General features: G+C 41.5%; 1 protein-coding gene across 1 annotated transcript in view; it reads left to right on the top strand.

Moving 5' to 3' along the window:
- apbb2b (amyloid beta (A4) precursor protein-binding, family B, member 2b) overlaps positions 1-14,617 on the top strand; it is a 51,067-nt gene that overhangs the window by 14,305 nt on the left and 22,145 nt on the right. Inside the window, exons 2-4 of the mRNA XM_013912908.1 lie at positions 3,406-3,518; positions 4,498-4,555; positions 8,060-9,100. Coding sequence (XP_013768362.1) covers positions 4,540-4,555; positions 8,060-9,100 — 1,057 coding nt within the window. The 5' untranslated portion in view covers positions 3,406-3,518; positions 4,498-4,539. The remainder of the gene's footprint in view (positions 1-3,405; positions 3,519-4,497; positions 4,556-8,059; positions 9,101-14,617) is intronic.

Genomic DNA, 14,617 nt, shown 5'->3' with positions numbered 1-14,617 from the left:
TCTCTGCCTACCCTTTCTATTAGTTGTCAAACCACATTTTTATTGATATATAGTGATGTGTGAAAACAAGAGTACATTAGGAGGACACGGGAGGGTTCCAGGTGTTGTAAGAGCTGGGCATTTTGACATTAGAGTCTGTGTGCATTGACTCGATTGTGAAGCCTGGCTCAAAAGGCCATTAGGGGAAGTGCAGACTTGATTTCCAGTGAGGTGGTGGTTGGTGCAGATTACTTTAATAATAACAATAATAATGATGATAATAATAATAATAATAGATCTGGTTGTGTGTATTAACAAACTAAGAAAAACTGAGATTAGACTGCTATGGCCTCCTTTCTCCTCAAGCCTTCTCCCAAATCATAGGCGTAGGGATGAACTGCAAATGCTGCTTAGGTTTAAGGCAAATATCCAAACTGCCAGACACTGCAGCAAACTATCCATTTGTTTTCAGTGTGGACACCCTTTTGTGCAAATACCCACAAAGTCACATATATTCTCTGGTATGCAGACTTGTTGCAGCAGGATCCAAGTAACCAAGCATGCCTTGTAATTTTAATCCCAGAATGCAACATTTCAATTTTTTTTAAACACCAACCCTCTGTCTTTGTCTGAACTTTTCTTTTTCTATTTTCAGATTATGCATGAAAATTGAGTTGCCTTCAAAACTCATCTGTGCCTGCTCACGGTGTGATTCCTAAAGTGTTGCTGTTCCCAGGAGTTTTTAAACCCTTACACCTGATATGGCAGATAGTGTAGTCCATTCGATCTTGCGTGTCCCAACATAAACCATTAAAATGAAAAAAGCATTAGAGTATGTGCAGCTGGTGAAAATTATACAGCTTCTCCTCAGATGTGTGAGTGTTTTATCACAGTTGCTGTAACACTTAGACAAACCAGATGTTTGACTGTTATGTAAGTTGATACTCAGATTGGTGTCAATGTTTCAAGTTTTAAATAATATTGACAATCACATTCATGGATGTATGTGAACTTCATAACACTGCTCAGTTATGTAAACCTGTAGAAAAATGATGTGAGCTTGGAGACCTTTTGTTGTTTATGGGATGTTTTGCAGCTCTGTTGCTTTGGTTCCTTTATTTCCACTTTAGCACATGTCCTGAAATTGGCATTTAGCCGTGGCTCGTTTTGAACATGAACCAACAATGCAACTTTATCTGATACATAGAAGAAGAAGAAGAATTCACTGAATTTGTATTGCATTTGTTGGCAACATTAATCTAATTTATTTTCACTGGTCACATTTCAGCTCAAAGTGAAGCTTTAGGCTAGTTAGAGTTTTGTTCTTTTGCACACTCAGACACGCATTGCATGTGTTGCTAATAGGAGACAAATGACGTGACATGATATTAATCACACTCACAACACTGGGTTATGTTGCCATGAGTGTTTATAAAAGCTTTCCAACAGGTTTTTCTGAACCAGCCTCCCTCCGAGTGGTTCGGTAGGACGAATGAGGAGCACAAGAAAGAAGCCAAAACATCTTTGTGTTGCGAGTGTTGCGTGAACTCACTCGCCTACAGTTTTGCAGTCAAGTAAGAAACTCGCAAAGTAAAGCTGCTGGCATTGTAGGTGTGAAATGCTACATTAGCTCTCCCAATAGCTGCTTCTGCCTCGTGGCAGCAAACGCAGAACGACGCCGAACCCAACAGATTAATCCACAGAACAGCAGTTTGTTACCATCACTCGAGACAAATCTCTAATTTGGAAATCCAAAAATCTTTGGTGTACCACTCAAATCTTTAATGATAACGTTACAGAAGCCTAAAATGAAATATTTAATCTGTTTTCATCAAGTAGATTTTGATCTTCTGGCGATTTGCTTGTTGAAGGTGATTTTTAGTTCTCTTATGTATTTTTTTTTTGAAGATTTAAATCTTTAACTCAAATTTAAAGATAATTTACAAAAGACTTTTTTTTTTTTGAATACATTAATACTATATATGGTTTATCGTGGCCAAATTGTAGTACTTTCATGACCCATCACAGGGCTGGGACCCTCATTTTGGTCGTGAATCCCTTATTCTTGTTCTGAAATTAGCAACCATTAAAAAATTGATTTTTGTTTATCCAATGATGCAATAACATCTTTTAGGTGGGCTGATTTCCAAGTTATCTTTTGCCGTAAGCCACTTTGATGATTTTTAAACATAACCGTGCTATAAGGTAAACAGTTTCTGAAGTTATTACAATTTTTACACCCTAAAATAGGGCTGTGCGATATGACCAAAATCTCATTCATATCCCGATATAAGACATCTATCGTCCGATAACGATATAAATCACAAATTTTACATTTTCTGTAAATTCTGTGAATCTCGGGCTGCTCGACTTGTGGGAAGTGTTTCCAGCTGTGCGTCGTGTACCTGGAGACGAGTGTTTTAACTGATGCATGAAACGATACATTTTTAGACATAAGTTGTAACGGCCACAGTTTTCTTTGAGTATTTATTACACAGCGTGCTGCGGGGAAAAGCCTGTTCTAACGTTTGAGTCTAAGGTTTATTTTTTAGCACCTGACAGCTCTTTTTTTGCTTTTCATCCATAAATACTCTGCATACTCTTTCACATGATTCAGTTTATTTTGTCTCAACAGGATCTTGAGCTTTATTGTGAAAGGTTTATGTGGAAAATAAACAAGCGAACACGCGATGCTGTTACCGTCGTTGTTGCTAACAAAAACAGGCGCTTGTCCGTCTGTAGTGTGGTTATATAAAATATAAGAGAAAGAGAGAACTTTAAGAAATTAATATAGCCACTACAGTGACCGTCAAAACGATGAAAAAATATTGCCGTAAACTCTTTATTTTGTGACACCACGAAACAAACGATAGCCTAAAATGAAACTATAGACGTTTTTATATCGTCATCCGATATTTATGTTATATCGAACAGCCCTACCCTAAAATCAGTCCAAGGGTCTTCCCAGCCCTTCAGCCAGATGTAAGTGGGATTTTTATGGTCCATTCTAACTATACTCATTATCTTTCTCTCTGCTTCTCATAGTTGTGTGTTAATAAGAACTGTCCAAAAGTCTGCTGTGTGTGCGTGCGCGTGTGTGTTGGAAAGCAGAGGAGAGTTTACAAGCCTCCGGCGGCATTAAGTTTATGATGGTTCCAGTCAGCAAAGGTTTGGCCCGACTGCACCAAAAGAGAGAAATATGAGCTCTCTACAAAATGAACCTTATGTTCTCTCACACACATGCACATATATATATACGGTATCCAAACATACACACCCATCTTGTGTATTCCTGTTTGATTGAGGTTGTGAATAATTGATGTCTTTATTATTTGTCCCTCTTGTGCCCTTCAGACCTCTCGCTCTTTCTGCTCACCCGTCTCTCAGTCTCTCTCATTAATCCTATTTCATGTTTCTCTCCCTCAGGACGCTGCTGCTGCTGCTGCTTCAGTAAAGCCATGATTGGATGAAGAAAGAACCATTGACTACCAGTATGGACCTGCTCCATCCTGGAGTTTTCCACCATCCTTAGCTCTCAGGTATGCAACAGCTAAGTGCTTTTCTGTTTTTCTTGTAGTAGTGACTGAAAATAAAGGCCTGTTTCTGTTTTTTTTTTTTTTTTTAAAGTCTTGCATGTGATGCAGCTGTTGAACTGAAATAATGTAGGAATAATATTATATAGAGATTCTTTTTACTGGACAGCACATGTCTCGCCTTTAACCTACGTTTTCAGGCTTGCCTTAGAGCTGTGATTTCTGTATCAGAATTATTGTCTAAATAACTTTTAGTGATAAGACGACCTCAAAAGTTCCCTATTTTGACCTACCGTTATGGTAGGTCAAAATTGGGTAGGCCGCTGAAATATATAATTGTGCTAGTCTTCATCAAAAATGCACTGACAGATTTTCCTTGGAGTGACTCAGGTGGACTGCTTCAGTGTTTGGATTGACTTCAAACCTGATAAGAAAACGATCATTTCCAGGTTCCTCCCACCTTTAAGATACCACCTTAGCTTTATGATAGGAAGGAAGCATTGTTGGATTAGCTTAGTGTTTACAGCAACAGTAGATTAGCATTGCTAACATAACTTCTATACCCCTGACCGCAGCTCTATCATTATGTGTGTTTTGTTTAATTATTCAGAAATGCTTTGGATATCCACTTTAGTTTCTGCTGTCTCGGAAACCTCTTCCGTCTCCCTTATTACTGTATTATACATGCAGAATCAGACGTACTCAGGTCCGTGTGTGTGAGGGACACAGTATGGAAGACGTCTGAGATCCCTATCGACTGATTTCTTCTTTGATTCCTCCATGTTTGATTCATAGTCTCCGTTTAATCATTTTGATTTCTGTGGCCAGCATCCTTGCTTTATCACAGTGTTGTGTTGTCTCCATAGAAACCAGCTGTCAGTGGGTTTCACATGGATGAATGCGGTCTCTGTGGGCAATCCAACAACTTCTCGTAATTCTTTTCATTCTTCTTCTGATCATTTTGTTCTTTTTTTCCCCCCCTCAGATCTGAGTCCACATAACTCTGAACAGTGACCACAGCCAGTGTATGACAGACCTGTCAGGTACGTACACACACACCCTCAGTCTGTTTATTATTGGGTCACAAAAACAAATAACTTGGAGTACTTAAAAACATTCTCTTGATACAGTACAGTCATTCAGTCCTGTGAAAAACTAAGCACATGATTCAGTAGCTTGTTGAACCACCTACAGCGACTGTAACTTGTATTCTGAGCAACTTTATCAGTCTCTCACATTTATTATGGAGGAATTTTGGTCTGGTCATCTTTACTTATTGCCTGCAAACCTCGATAAACTGAAGCAGTCATTTTTGCACACCTCTCCCAGTTCCCACCGCAGCATTTCAATCAGGTTGAGGTCTGTACTGCGAGTCATTGCAACACTTTCATTATTTTCTCTTTCAGCCATTCTGTTGTAGATTTGCTGACGTGCTTGGGATCATTGTCCTGTTAAACGACCCAGTTTCATTTAAGCTTCAGACAGAGCTTTAGACAGATGGCCTCATATTTTAATATTAAAATATGTTACTATACATGTTCTGGGGTGCAACCGAGCAACCCCGCTTTTTTTTTTTTTTTTTTTTGTCAAAGTGAAGAAATAAAGTGACCACATTCACCTAATCTGGTGACAATTCAAACGTCATAAACGAGAGTTGTGGTCAAATTGAAATCTAGAGGTTGTTCTTATGTATTTTTAGGCATTTCTGGAGTGAAGTATTTCAATGACTCACGCAGTCATGTCTTACTAAGGTTTGAAGCATGCAGTTTACTGCAAATTTCTTCTGAATTTAACACTGACAGTATCACAGACAGATGTGGCTGTGATACTTGCTGTTAGGAGTATTCATTTATTTGAGATTAGAGGGTAGGATGTTATCTGAGTGTACTTGGCATGGCTGGATGGCTCAAAGCTGTGAGCAGGGTACCAAAGCTTCAGCTCTGACCTCTGACTCTTTGCCGAGTCTCTGTTTTAGAGCAGAGACCCACAAATCCTGGGTTCTAAGTAATGCTGGTATTTTAATGAAGCAGAGCTGGGTGTGGGGTGCTGGAGGGAGGAGGAGAATCGCAAGGATAAGATAAGGAGCAAAGTCATTTTTACAGTGAGCTCTGGTGTGTTTGCAGCGTTTCAGGGTTTTAGTCACACTTCCAGTCAGAGATCCTGAGTCTACAGTGGATCCAGAGTCGACCATGTAGCAGGAGTGCACCTCTGTACATTAACAAATTCTGCAAGATCACATTGGCATGCAGAGACAATCGAAATGTGCATATTTATGCTCGTAATTGTGCTTAGATCAGCTGTCCCCAATCCCCGGGCCTCGGACCGGTACCGGTCATGAACAGCTGTCTCAACAAGACTAAACGGCCCCCATCAATTTTCAACAGATGAGTTCACCCTTATATCAAAACACATCAGTTCTCCTTCAGCTGCCTCTCGAACACCCGTAAAACCTGCGCTTAGGCTTTAATATTTGGTGGATTACTCGACTCTTCAAAAAGGCTGCTCGTTGTTGACCTGCTATTATTTGTGCTGTTGTCGGTAGAATGAAGTAAACCGCCATCTTTGTGCTTATAAATTAGTGCTTTGGTATTATTAGGTCACCTGCAGAACTTTCTACTTACTTCTGTGGATTTATGTGACTCCACATTCCACTTTAAAAGCTGCTGGTAGCAGCGCGTTTATGCATTAATGAGTAAAAATAAAAGACATGTTGTAGCAGCTCAAACTGTAAAAGTTAACAGAACAGAATGTATTTTTCTTAAAGTCACTGGACTTTATTCACTGCTGAAGATGGCTGACCTTTTTCTTATTAATCTTTAAATGACATATATTTTTAATAATTTGTTACATGCACATCACTTATTATTATGGACCTGACTTTAAACCATTTTTAAAATGTTATTTTTTTATCACCAGCACAATTGATTTGAAATGAGACTGTAATCAAAGGATATACTTTTGGCTTAAATTTAAGATGCGCGAAAAACTATTGCATTGCCAGTTTAAGAATCACAATTGTTGTTGATCTTTTTTCGCTTTTTTTTTTTTTTTTTTTTTTTTTTTTTTTTTTTTTTTTAAACCATATGTCCATTTTTTTTACAGGCTAAAAAAAAAAATCAGCTAGTTGTTTGATAAGCCTTTTTATAGCCACTTGTCTTTTGTTTCCTCATTATTCAGCACGATCAAAGTGTTTAATTTGTATTTGATAACTCTTAATGAGAACTGTCAAAGAGGTGTTGATGCAAGCGATGGAGGGCTTCATTAGACTTGAAACAAAACAGTCCTATCAGAGAGATAGCAGAAACTTAATTGTTGATTTAACCACCACTCTTGGAGCATTCTCAAAAAGAAGGAATGCACTGGCCAGCTCAGCAACAGCAAAAGGCCTCAAAGACGACAGAAGATAATTAAAGTGGAGTAAACAAAATCCCTTTGCACCATTTGGCCAAGCCAAGAGCATTCTTGTAGGCGATAAGTTGTCATAGTCCAAAGTCTGCAATCAACAGTCGTCTTCATGAATGTAAATATGGAGAGTTTACCTCAAGATGCAAACCACTGACGCTTAAATAGAAACATGAGATCAGAGTTTAGATCAGAGAAAAGATCAAAATACTGTTTGAAAGGATTAAATCAACTGGAATGTGTATGAACACGGTGGCAACAGAACAGTATTTAGAAGACTGGAGGCGTACCACATCATCTGTCCATCATGGTAAGGCGGTGTTATGGCGCGGGCATGTTATGCATCTGAGTCTATCGTGATATGACTGCTGCTTGAAGTATCTGCCCAGATCCCACAAAAGCTATGGTTATCTATATTACAGATCAATAATAACTCAAAAGGCACTACAAAAGCAACCCATGGGTCTGACCTTAGCTCAACTAAGCGTGCCTGTTTAAAAAGCTTGAATTTCAGCTGAAAGTCCACCTGCTCAGTCACGTCTTGATTTTTTTCCATTTCAAATCCATTGTGTGGATGTACAGCAGCAATGTTCCTGGTTTTGCTAGTTTCCGGGATTAAAAACGAGTAAAAATATTGGCAAAATTAAGTCCACGCTAATGGATGAGGTTGAAGACACACATGCAGTGCCACACGTTATTCCCACAAGTGCTAACATTAGCATTGCTAGTAACAGGAACCTTCTTCCTTGCAGCGCCCTAGGCTAGTGGCGACTGGCGCCATAACATCTTAGGATGGCACGTAATAAAATTACATAACACAACTAGGGACCTGCAGTGCTTTCTCAAATTGTTCATTCTGTATTTGGTGGTTAGTTGAACAAAGTTAAAAAAAGTTTGGGCGACGTACTATGAGTCTGACACACGCAGCGAATGCAGATGGAGAACCTAACAGTCGATATTGGCAGCAGCATGAATAAATTAACATAATGTGTAAGAAAATGAAAAGGCATTGGCATTGATAGTAATTTTTTTTTTAAACAAACATAGATGTTATTGACAGTGATGTCTCACCTGTGTGTTGTCTGTGTATTAACACGTGGATATTTAGGTTTTTAAATTCACTATTTATTTTTTTTCTACTTCAGGTGATCTGTCTGGTGCAACGATGATGTCAGTAGACGTGACCAATCGTAACGGCCCTGCCGCCACGCCCCCCACCTCACTCAGCCTTCGCTCTTCACACAACCAGCTCCTCACCAGCGATGTCATCAAACAAGGCTCCGCCACTCCTCCCAAATGTCGGAAGAAGTATGCGCTTACCAGCATCCAGGCCGCCATGGGCCTCGGTGAAGTGGTGCCGCCCTCATCGGCATCATCATCTCCATCGTCATCCCCGTCACAGTCCTCCACTCCCAACAATCCCAAACTAGCAAAGAATGGGGTGAACCAGCTTCGTAAAGCTGGCCAGGACCACAACAAAAACACAACTGACCCTGATTTGATGGATTCAGAAATAATAGCAGATGACCTTAATGTCAACGTGGCAGAGGAACAAGACAGTCGCACTCTTACTAATAATGATCGAGAGGAAGATGCCAACCTTCACCCAGATACTCACAGTGATGTAGAGGCTGAGCAGACGACAGAGCCTGACTTGGACTGTAACATAAACACTACTGTGGAGCTCAAACTGAGCAGCAGCACGGCTGATTTGGACTTTGACTCAGAGGACACCAATGACATCAGCATCTTGTCTGAGAAGGAAATGATGTTAAAGATGAAGATCGAGGAAGATGAGATGGTGGGGGGAGAGGAAGATGAGGAGACGAAGCCTTTACTGACAGTAGACAGTGAACCCCCTGTGAAGAACCACAAAGTTTCTCCAGGCCTGGAGCTCATCTCTGACCTCCACTCCAACCTCAAGCTCCTCAAATCTGGCAAGAACTCTCCAGTACCCCCTCCTCCTTCCCCACCCAAGCAAGCCAGTCCAGAAGACACTCCCCTGCTCTCCATGGTCTCCTGCCCCTCCTCTTCCTCCTCATCCTCCTCTCCAGAGACGAAGAAGGACAGAAGAACTGGCGCAAAGACAGACTGTGCTTTGAACCGCATCCAGAATCTGAACCCCAGTGACGAAGAGTTGAGCTGGACTACCTTGTCCCAGGAGAGCAACTCGCCAGAGGAGACAGGTACGCACACGGACAGACACACACAGAGCCCATGAAGCCTTAATGCAGTAAACGTTACTGATATTTACAAATATTCAGTGTAGTTTTTATGTGAGTCTTATGTCAGCTACTGTGGTATGTTGTGTTTTGGGGGGTTTTCCCCCTCCTGCTGTTTAGCGGTTTCACCGTCCTCTCTACTGATGACATGTTTCCATTTACCCAGAGTGTGTGTGCGTGCACATCTGAGAGTGTGTGTGTCCATTCATAGATATGCAGAGCTCAAGCATTGCTTAAACAGAATAACAAAAACTCCAGCCTCCAGTAAATCTCCCAGAATCCCTCAGGCACAGGAAGTGCCCTTGTAACCTCATGGGGGTTGGTGTGCCAGATCAGCTGTGTCCTGTTTCCAGCTTCATCCTGATCATATGTGTGTGAACCAGCCTTAACTTAATGCATAAATTAGCTGCCAATATCTTGGTGTGTTAGATGTTGTTTTTTTTACCCCCTCATCTTAAAGCTCCACAGAATGGAGCTGCTTTCCTCTCCCCTGTTGCACTTGTATTCGTCTGTATTGATCAGCTACCTTGAGCTTCATCACTATTATATATCTGTGAATACGAGCATCTGGTCTCTGCAAATATTAGATAATGGATAACCTTTCCATAAGAACCTGTAAGCTGGGTCAAGAGAAAAGCTGTAGTCTGCTGTTAGTCTAACATAGTTTTAGTTTTAACAACTACAATAATTACCTTCCCTGTGTGTGCAAATCCTGAACTTTAAAAATGAAAACTAATTAAGACTAATACTGAACAATTTTAAATAAAAATGTAACTGAAAGAAGCGCAACTCTAGAATTTGACTTAAAAATTAATTAAAATACAGAAAAAGTAATATCCCTGAGACACAGAGTGACTGAGATATTCTTAGTTGTTCAATTTCTGTTCCTCTCATCCTGTAATGATGGGCATAATGATGACGCTGACTAATATTTAATATATAGACATAGAAAAGAAATCAGATGTAGCCCTACTTTACATCTGTATGTTTCTTCTCTGTCTTTGGTTACTTTGCAGATAATTTCTCTGTTTAAACCTTTAGATATAAAATATCTGGGAAAAATGGTATTGTTTAGATTGCAAACAGCTACTCAGTTTTGCCATCTAATGAACTATTATTAATATTATTATTATTCATTGTTACAAAGCTGTGAGGATAAACTTTTGCGTGATATTTAGAGTTTGAGAGTCTCCATCTGTTGCAGGTCTCTTGCTTTCTTGTATTTGCATGTTGGCTACGTCTGCAGGTCTCTTCAGTTCACTGTTGTTCTTTGCCAGCGTTATGTTAAAATCTGGGTATGGAGTTTTTCTCTGGGCACTTAAAACTTGTGGTTTAGTGTAAGACTAGCAAAACACATCCGTGCTCCTGCAGAACAGCAGCCGGTCCTGCAACATAACCATATGGGCACTTTAGTGTTCCTCATAGCTTGTCATATAAACAAAGCCTCCAGATTAACAGGAAGAAGAGGCTGTGGTCTCGGCTGTAAACAGTGCCGTCTTTCTGAGTCGGTGAGTTGTACTGCTGCTTTTTTTTTTTTTTTTTTTTTGGCTTTCTGATGACTCACAGTCTCAAGTTGAAAGCTCTGAGCATCTGTGTAACTCATTTCTCTACAAGTTGGAATACCAGCAGCTTGCATTTTTACAGTTTTACTGTCGTGTTGTCTGGATTTCAGGATTACATTTTCATGTGTTCATTTGTCCAGGATTTCATTGTGTATAAAAGCCCATCTAGGGATGTGCATCGCAAATTAGCTAAGGCTATAAATGCTGGCGTGTATGGCACTGTTCATATTACATACCTGTTTCTATACAGAAAATTAATAAACGAAAGTAACAGTCTTTCAGATCCATCTTTGCTTATTTGCAATGTCATTTAAAAAAGAGAACCAGGACCATGATGTGTGTAGTGAGGAGCTCAGTAAGGAAGCAAATGACTAGTTAAATTGTATATGTCACTTTCATCCCCGCAGGCCTATATAATCAAGCACCTTGGCATGCAGACTGCTTATACAAACATTGTGAAAGAATGGGTCGGTCTCAGGCGCTACATGAATTCCAGGATGGTATCATGACAGGATGCCACCTGTGCAACAAGTCTGGTTGTGACATTTCCTTGCTACTAAATATTCCACTGTCAGCTGTTAGTGGTATTATAACAAAGTGAAAGCGATTAGGAATGACAGCAACTCGGCCACGAGGGGTAGGCCACGTAAAATCCCAGACTGGAGTCAGCGGATGCTGAAGCATATAGTGTGCACAGGTCGCAGGACCACTAAACTTCATGTGGGCTTCAGCTTGGCTGAAATACAGTGACTAGACAGCTTCATTGAATGAGTTTCCATGAATGAGCAGCTGCATCCGAGCCTTACATCACCAAGCAGTGGTGTAAAGCATGCGACCACTGCACTGTTGAGCAGTGGAGACGTGTTTGCTAGACTGACGAATCATGCTTCTCTGTCTGACAATCTGACGCATGACTCTGGGTTTAGCTATTTCCAGGAAAACGGAACTTCCCTGACTGCATTAGGACAATTTCATGCTCCAAACTTTGTGGGAACAGTTTGATGATGATCCCTTCCTGTTCCAACATGACTGCACACCAGTGCACAAAGCAAGGTCCATAAATACATGGATGAGCGAGTCTGACTGCCCTGCAAAGAGACCTGACCTCAACCTGATAGAACACCTTTGGGATGAATTAGAATAGAGACTGCGAGCCAGGCCTTCTCAGTGTCACAAATGTGCTTCTGGAAGAATAGTGAAAAGATTCCTGGAAATACACTCCTAAACCTCCGGAAAGCCTTCCCAGAAGAGTTGAAGCTGTTATAGCTGCAAAGGGTGAGCTGACGTCATATTAAACCCTATGATTTAAGAATGGGATTTCACTCAAGTTCATGTGCGTGTGAAGGCAGATGAGAGAGTACTTTTGGCAGTATAGTGTATCTATCCAACTCCTAGTTGCCCATACTGTAGTGCCCCCTATCTGCTTTTGTCAAACTCACGTTGACAAATCTGTGTTGTTTTCCCAGCAGTGTGATAGATTCCTCTGTGGGGATTGTGGGCTAGAGGGTTGGTATGACCCTGTTTTCCCACAAAGGTGTCAAAACACACACACACTCTGCATACAGAGTCTAAGAGGGTCCTTCAAGCCCTATTTATAGAAGTCTAACATTATCACATAACATCCTGTGCTGTAAAACAGATTTCATGGTACAGCATTCGTGATAGTTTGTGTAGGTAGTTGAAGTATTTTGGGACATGCAACTGTGTAGTCTGTCCAAAAACCAATGCTGATTAGAGCAGCAGTGGAGAACAGTGGAGTTCACCACAAAGAGCAAACAAAATTAAAGTTCCTGCTCTGTTCTGACTCAAGCTAGTAGCTAAGCTAAAGGACCAACAACCATTGCCCAACCAACCATTGTAGGAAACAGTTACTGGCTGTGGTGACAGGGGACAACTACATGTACACCAGTGTTCGGCCAGGTTGGTCCCTTAACTCAAGCACAGTATAACTGAATGGTGATTAGTGCCAAAAAGCAACGCGTGATGCTCAAAGTGTGTTTGAGACAGTTACATGTCTTTCTACCTCTCTGACCCACCTCGTCCTCGCACCTCCACTGGATGAGATGCTGAATAAAAGCCGATTTGGAGGTTGCCAGGACAACCAAGAGAGGCTGGAAAAAAAGGGAGAAAATAATAAACCTAGAAATTTGATAAGGATGACTGTGCCACATTTTAGCCTCCTTCCATGTGCCCCGGCTGCATGTTTGGTTTTGAACAGGAAAGGGAGGGTAGAGCTTTCTTTTTCTTTTTCTTTTTTTTTCTTTTGTTTTGTCTTCTTGTTGATGTGGCTGATGCTCTAGATAGAGAGGGGAGAGACAAGCAGCAAACACAGCTCGCCTGCAGGGGGAAACGGCCCCCCCCCCCCGTATAAATGTTTGTCTTTCACTCCTGTTTTCCTCAGTCGCAGGCTCTCCATCCTTTTTTTTTGCTCCTCCTCTCATTCACTCTTTCTCCCCATTTTTTTTTCCTACTGCCTCTCTCGTCACGTCATGTTTTCTCTACCTCTCTGCCTTGATTTGTCCCCCCTCCTCTCTCTCTCTTTCTCTTTCTCTCTCTTTCCCTTCCTCCCTTCCTCTCTCTCTCTCTCCCTCCCTTCTTGGTCTCCTCACCCCCTCTGCTGCGGTGTCCCCCTCACTCTGATCTCTGCTTCCTTCTCTCTCTTTCCATCTCTGTCTGGGCTTCTCTCTTTGGTTACAGCATTGGGTTTTGCTGTATGAGAGGCAGCTAGCTAACTATGATGCTGGGAAAAGACTACATGCTGGCCATTGTGATTGTCAATTACGAGGGTAGGTGCATTTTTACGGAGTTGGCCGGAAGCTGGACTGTTGTCTTTGAGTTTCAATGCTGTCTGAGCATGCATGTGTCTGTGTCTTCCTACATGGGGATGAAGTTTATTTCTGTAATGACATCATCTGCAGAAACAGTCTGGTTGGTTAATATGTCAATGCTGGTGTGCATGTGTGGTGTTATCTGCTGAGAAAGTGTGTGTCTGTATGTGTTTTGCTCCAGAAGCTTGCAGCTCTCCCCCTCCCCCTGCTCAACTGTACTCTGGCATGCAGCTGCATGCTAACCGAGGCTATCACAGGCTAACTGCTACGTAGGTCCCCATTTCCACCAGCTGCGTAGGTGCACTTTAACAGCATCAGTGCAAGCACACCAAGTCTCCTAATGCCGTTTCCTTACTTGCCACATCCGTTGCCGAGAGTGACACTGATAACTTTGAGTCATTGTGTAGCCCTCAGACCTTTCCAGCCAGAGATCTCCTCTCTTTTCTCTTTCAGTGTTTCTCTCTAATTTTGTTTATGCAGATGCATTAATCCACATCCAGTAGTCATCTCATGCTGGCACCCATTCTAAGTCACCATCTTTCCTTTCGCTCACAGCAGATGGAGACGCTCAGATTCTCTCTCTTGTAGTTTTATTTGCTCTGACCTATTTTTCATTCTCAAAAGACTCAAACTCCCAGCAGTCAGTGCACCACCCTAAAGGATGTCCTTATCTCCCAGCGAGTGCGTTTTTCTATATTTTCTATGATTTATGCTCTTTGAGAGTCTTAATAACTTGTGTGTGCACGCATGTGTGTCTGAGTGCCATCACAGTCTGGCCCGACCCCGTTGTCACAATGACATATGGCCTGCTGTCGTGGCAACGGGCCCACTCGCTGCGTTTCATCAGCATGGTCAGCAGTTCAAGAACGCCTTGCAATCACACAAACGTACATAAATACATGCAGCACCAGCTGACCGGCCCCTTGGAGCTTATATCACTTTTATGAGTTGCTACACCCCCAACAGAGTTTGGGATCGTCTTTACTACGTCTGCCACGACATCATCTCCACACAGGAACACAAAGATCCCATCAATACTTCACTGTGTGTGTGTGTGTGTGTGTGTGTGTGTGTGTGTGTGTGTGTGTGTG

This window comes from Pundamilia nyererei, unplaced genomic scaffold (genome assembly GCF_000239375.1).
Source record: "Pundamilia nyererei isolate P.nyererei 1_Seehausen unplaced genomic scaffold, PunNye1.0 scaffold00107, whole genome shotgun sequence".
In the NCBI taxonomy this organism is placed as follows: domain Eukaryota; kingdom Metazoa; phylum Chordata; class Actinopteri; order Cichliformes; family Cichlidae; genus Pundamilia; species Pundamilia nyererei.
The sequence above is the reverse complement of the archived record's forward strand: the minus strand, read 5'-3'. Positions and strand labels throughout refer to the sequence as shown.